Source organism: Ascaphus truei, chromosome 2 (assembly GCF_040206685.1).
Source record: "Ascaphus truei isolate aAscTru1 chromosome 2, aAscTru1.hap1, whole genome shotgun sequence".
NCBI lineage: Eukaryota > Metazoa > Chordata > Amphibia > Anura > Ascaphidae > Ascaphus > Ascaphus truei.
Genome location: NC_134484.1, coordinates 143221737 through 143227736, shown reverse-complemented (window position 1 = coordinate 143227736; position 6000 = coordinate 143221737). Strand labels below are relative to the sequence as shown.

The 6000-nt window shown below is 43.0% G+C and overlaps 1 protein-coding gene across 4 annotated transcripts in view; it reads right to left on the bottom strand.

Annotated features, from left to right (window-relative positions):
* Positions 1-914: 914 nt before the first annotated feature.
* MTCL1 (microtubule crosslinking factor 1) overlaps positions 915-6000 on the bottom strand; it is a 174461-nt gene continuing 169375 nt past the window's right edge. For 3 of the 4 annotated variants that reach the window (XM_075585351.1, XM_075585352.1, XM_075585353.1), the window contains one exon: positions 915-2028. In XM_075585351.1, coding sequence (XP_075441466.1) covers positions 1846-2028 — 183 coding nt within the window. In that variant the 3' untranslated portion in view covers positions 915-1845. The remainder of the gene's footprint in view (positions 2029-6000) is intronic. The other variant, XM_075585354.1, reaches the window with a different exon arrangement.

The window sequence follows — 6000 nt, the reverse complement described above, 5'->3', positions numbered from 1 at the left end:
CTTTCTGTGTTGCCATGTTGCATACACCTTTGATGTAACACCAGCTGTGGAGCTGATTGACAAATGCTGATACCTGACTGTAGTGGTTGTTTTGTATTGATAGCACACAGTAGTTATTTCAAAAGTGACCCCTATAATTGGTTTACGTTTGCTAACATTAGGCCAAAATAGTTTCATTTGCCTCTTCCTTTTGCTTTGCAGACTAAATGGCCCATCAGATTGTCCTTCTGTGTTAAACCTACTGGGGACTACCTGTCTGTAAGAGACGCACAGTATGAGATTGGCTGGATCAGTCGCTCTACCTGCGCGCCTCTAACAGGCGATCGCAGGGTTTTTATTTAAATGTTAACACTAGCAGGGGGTCTCCGGAGCTGAACCGCATTGATTTCAGGTCTGGGGTCCCCCTAATTTCCGAGATACAGGCCATGTTATGGGGTATCGGTATCCCTGCCATGTAAAAATCCTGTGGGTCATGTGACCGTGGGATGTAAGCAAAGCCTGTATCTCGGGAAGTAGGGGGTCCCTGAGGCTGAAATCAACTTTGTTCAGCTCAGAAGACCCCCTGCTCCCGCACACTAGTATCAAACACCCCCCCCCCACTCACCTCCAAAGGAAAAAAAACTCATTACCTTAGCGGATAGCTGCTAAGGTAATGAAGCTGCTTACATTTTATTTTTATTCAGTGTGCGTGAGCAGGGGGTCTCCGGAGCTGAACAAAGCTGATTTCAGCCGCTGGGAAATGGAAACAGAGTAAATGTGGCAAAAGACTCTTGATATCATTTGACATTATTAATTTTCCTTCTTGCTTTTATTAAAATGCTGATAAATGTGTCATCGTGCCTGTGATATTACATATGGAAGAGAGATTTGCTCCGACAAATGACACCTGGCTTCAAATAAATCCGAATCCATAAATATGTAAATGCTAGGGATTTTATTTTCATTTCGCTGCAGCCTTGTACATACTTCCAGACATATCAGTTACATTTCATTATGCCTTGGCTTTTCCATGAAACTTTTCATAGAGTTGTACATACACAGCTGGTCCGATAGTCATTTAAAAAGTCATTTCCCATGTAATCAGTGCAAGATCACTAACAATAAAAGTACACTACATAAATTCACAACAATATTACAGCAAAACTCTGACTCATTCAGTTGAATGATAGTACAGTAAAGTAGAGGTTTCTACATGCACTAAAGTGCCTGGATCAACTATCAAGTGACATCTTTTTTTTTGCATACAGTCAACTTGATAAGACTTTTTTTTTTTTGCCTGTATTTTCTCAAGTTCATATAGTATATTTCTATTCAGCTAACTGAATGGCTTCTTCTTTCACGACAGCTTCAGATAATATGAAGCACTTTAAAAAATAATCTTCCTATGTAAATACCGTAGTAACACAAAGTAGAAATAATACCAAAAGACAAACAACAGATGGATATTTTATATATATATATATATATATATATATATATATATATATATATATATATATATATATAGACCAGGAAAGAGTGCAAAAAAAAAAAAAAGGCAGTCAGTACTGAGGGTAAACGAGTATTCATTGTCATGTGTTGTCTTCTTTTTATCACTTTACAATTATTTTTCAGAAACAAGTAGAAATGATGGAGACATAAACACGGTCAACACATACAGGCACATTAGATGTTCCATTTCAGAAACACAACCACATGGTCCACAGGTTGAACATTCAGTAATTGCACGTAGCATCCCTCAGGTTGGAAAGTACAGAACGTCTCTACTGAAAGTGACCGATCACGTGAATCTGGTTCTAGGCGCGGTGGGTTGCATTAGTTAGTGATAATTCATGCAAGGTGGCATCAACCGTCTGCTTCCTCTCTTTGCGTTTCTCTGTTTCCCACTTCCTCAGAGACCGTTAGATCACTGCTCGAGGCAGTTGGGGAAAGCGAGGCCCATCTAGAAGGCAGGCGTCGGTTCGCTGGTCTCTCTGGTCGGGAGAAGCTGGATTCTAAGGATGGAGCTAACGCAGAACAAGGCAGTTCCTTTGCAGTGAAGAAAGAAAAGATGCAGTTATCCCACAGTGAAAATCAATGCACTCCATTAGTCTAATCTACATTGATGGCATTTTGTTACTACACAACCTAGAAGAGATCACAGAGCAAAGAATGATGATAGATAACATAAATAATACAACAACGAATCTAAAGCTCCTCTGACTACAAAGAGTAAAAGGCTAAAAGATATGCAGACAAAAACTGAAAGCAGCATTCCCAATAATCGTATATATTTTATTTTACAGATTCAAAACCGGGAGGGAGCCCCTGAGCTGAACCACACTAGCTTTGTCTTTGGAAACCGCTTTTTTATATGCCACTATTTCTGGTCCTTTTTGGGATATCAATACTGCTGCATTAAGTTGAAGGGAGACATGAGGAACAATACCTAAACACTCCTTAATAAAATATTAAATACAACGAACAGGAGTGGCTGTATCCTTTAAACACATTGGCAAACGTGCAATATAGAATAGTATTTATAATATATTCTGCATGGTGCTGGAATACAATGTGGAATCCAGAATACGTTGGAGCTTAGCCAAACGTTACATAGCGGCCACAGAGAAAAAGGCAGTAAAAACACAGACATTCTCTAATAGAAAGATAGAATAAAAAAAATCCTCATAAGCTTGTTAGATTTTAAAAAGACCTCGCTATAAGGCAAATAAATGTAAAAAAAAACCTTTATTCATTTAAAAAAAAATTATTTTGTTAAAATAATAATAAAAAAAAAAGAAGTGGTATGTCTTACTAATTGTTACCATCACACTTTGGCCACTGCTAAAATAGTGTGCATTACAATTCTTAAATGGCATATATTGTGCAGATATAAAGTACAGACACAGTATAAATAACAAAGTGAAGAACAAAGATATGTTACACTCCACAATCAGGACACACACGAGCCCAGATCCACAACAGGGTGCCAAGCTCTAGCACGCCTTTACTCCCCCTAGCACGCCTTTACTCCCCGTAGCACGCCTTTACTCCCCCTAGCACGCCTTTACTCCCCGTAGCACGCCTTTACTCCCCCTAGCACGCCTTTACTCCCCCTAGCACGCCTTTACTCCCCGTAGCACGCCTTTACTCCCCGTAGCACGCCTTTACTCCCCGTAGCACGCCTTTACTCCCCGTAGCACGCCTTTACTCCCCCTAGCACGCCTTTACTCCCCGTAGCACGCCTTTACTCCCCGTAGCACGCCTTTACTCCCCATAGCACGCCTTTACTCCCCGTAGCACGCCTTTACTCCCCCTAGCACGCCTTTACTCCCCCTAGCACGCCTTTACTCCCCGTAGCACGCCTTTACTCCCCCTAGCACGCCATTACTCCCCTTAGCATCCTTTTATTGATCTGGGCCAAAGAGGGTTGTGTAGCAAGGTGATACTTCTACAGATGCAGCGGCCGTTATTCGAACATATCACGCGTTGTATACCTCGGAATATCCATGTCATGACGCGTCATTACCGCGTGTTGACTCATTTTTATCGAGTGCAGAAAATGGCATTTTCGTGTTCTGGTTTTTAAACACCTGCAAATTGACACAGTACTGTACTGTACACACTACAATTAACTCATTTCTGCCACGGAAACGCAAAGAATTGCACCCGAAGAAATCGGGATCCATGAAATTCAAAAAAAGCAACCTCGTGATGTGGCCGCGTGGAGTACAGCAGCGCACTCAAAAACGGCTCAGTGATATGTGTGAATAACGGCCGCTGCATCAGTATGTGACGCAGTGTGTTAGTAGCGTAACCATTCTGCTGTCCATTTCTGCATCAAATGTAACACACTGTAAAGCAGCAAAACGTGAAATATTATATGGTTAAAAATAAATAAATCAGCTCTGCAGTATTAGATAATGTGATGGGAGGGGGTAACCTGGCTATACAATAAAGGTTAAGCCCCCTGGTTACCCCTGAAACCGTGGGGTCCCTAGCAGCTAAATAGCACCATAAGCCAGGGACCAGGGATTATACATGTGGAAAATAAAGTGACTTCTGCTTTTTTTTCTGTTTTCAGGTTCCCTTGGCCCTAGAATTGTGAAACTTTGTATGTGTAAGTTTTAGGTGGGGTATTTGGGTAGAAATACAATTATTTTGTTTGCAGGAGTTTGGGGGCTGTAGTTACCGGTAGTCCTTTAATTCTCCCCGGCGAGCAGGCAGGATTTGCCGGTATTCAGGGTGAATTACACCGGGGCAACCCAGTGTCTCTCAGACTCCTGAGTTTTGAGCCCAAATATCCAAAATCCATTTCCCCAAGGTGCATACTTTATTAAAGTGTACTTTATAATGTTTTATACATTTGTTATAAGACTCTAAGACTCTAGCCAGGGCATCAGCATGTCTGCATACAGTCCGTAGTTCAGAGTGTCCAGAGGTGAGAAAAACGTTTGGTGGGCGAGGAAGGGCGAATTGCCAAATCCAGAGAACAAGGGGCACCCTGTGGGACACCTGTTGTATCTCCAGACTTGGTGGAGCCTGCCCAGCGGGTGGCAATGAGTTAGCTGGGGGAGATACAGCTCGTAGGCGCTTCTCCCATTGATTAAATCATATTTCCCGCTCACCCGGCTTTTCGAGGCGGTTTGGCACGACTCCTCCTCTGACGTCAGCCAAAGGACGAGCCCCTATTCCTATTGGCCGGCAGGGAGGAATTCCCACGCTCTGATTGGTCACTCCTCCTACCTCCATGCTAAGGATAGCTTAGCGGAGTGTATGTAAGGAGATGGCCGAGTCAGAGAACCAGACAATCCAGTGACTTGAGTCGATGAAGCTAGGGCGGGTGTAAGAGACGTGTGCAGAGGTATGCAATGGAGACTGTTTTAAGGTGAACTAAAATAAGGCTTTTATTGCGCCTGCTTCTTTAAGCACATGAAAATCAAACGTATGCAAATAAGGGGTTAAACAAAGCTTCTGCTCCACTTGGGAGTATTCCTAGTTAAACATATGCAGTCCACAACTCCCTTTAGATAGCATGTTTCCCAGTCCCGAACATATATTTTGATATGTGCAGATATACAACAGTCTTAGAAAGTAAAGTCTTATCTGTCTCTCTGGTAGCTGTAGGGGGGAATCCTTCTCTGCTCTCCTGGTGTAGCCTTTTTGTCCTAAGGCGCTTTCAGGTTTTAGAAGTGTTCTCCCCCTTGTTGTCTTCTTGTCAGTATACAGCTGCTCAAGACCTCTCTGTCCCTTCCTGTTTCAGCCCACGTGTGAGCTCAGGAGTCTCTCTTCCTGTCTCAGAGGCAGGCTTTTCTAACACCTGTAATCAGCCAGGTGGTGTTGGTTAATTGTCTACCAGCAGTTAACCACTACACTGCTGGATTAGAGGCACATTCCTGAACAGGGATAAGGCCCCTGTTACAGCTGGCTTTTCAAAGCTGCTCTGTTGCAAACAGCAGAGCAACCGGCTTCGTTGAAGCTAGGAAAGTCTGTCTCGCAGAGACTAAGTCCTGTCTTTTGCAGCCAAATTCTACAAATCGAACGTAGCGGTCGCAGTCAGGATATATTTTTTTTTTTAGCATGTTCTTGTATAACGCTGCTAGTTTTAGTTAGCGCTTTACAGAGACTTTTTTTGTTGTTGCAGGCACTGGTCCCTGCCCCGTAGATCTTAAAATCTAATGTTTTTATCAGGGAGATAAAGAGACTTGCCCAAGGTCACAAGGAGCCAACACCGGGAATTGAACCAGGTTCCCCTGCTTCAAACTCAGTGCCAGCCAGTGTCTTTACTCACTGAGCTGCTCCTTCTTGCCATTTTCTACCGAATCTCAGTCCAGGACGTCCAGGACAAGGTCCCGAACAGGGTGAGCCCTTGCAAGCGGCTGCCTTGCACCTAGGAAAGGCTAGATTTCAGACCCCAGTAAGTGTGTATATTTCTGTCTTTTGTATTCCTGTTGTGTTTCCCAGGTTTTATCCAAATAAACCCCATTTTATTTCACTGCCTTGTTTTGCCTATTGAATGAT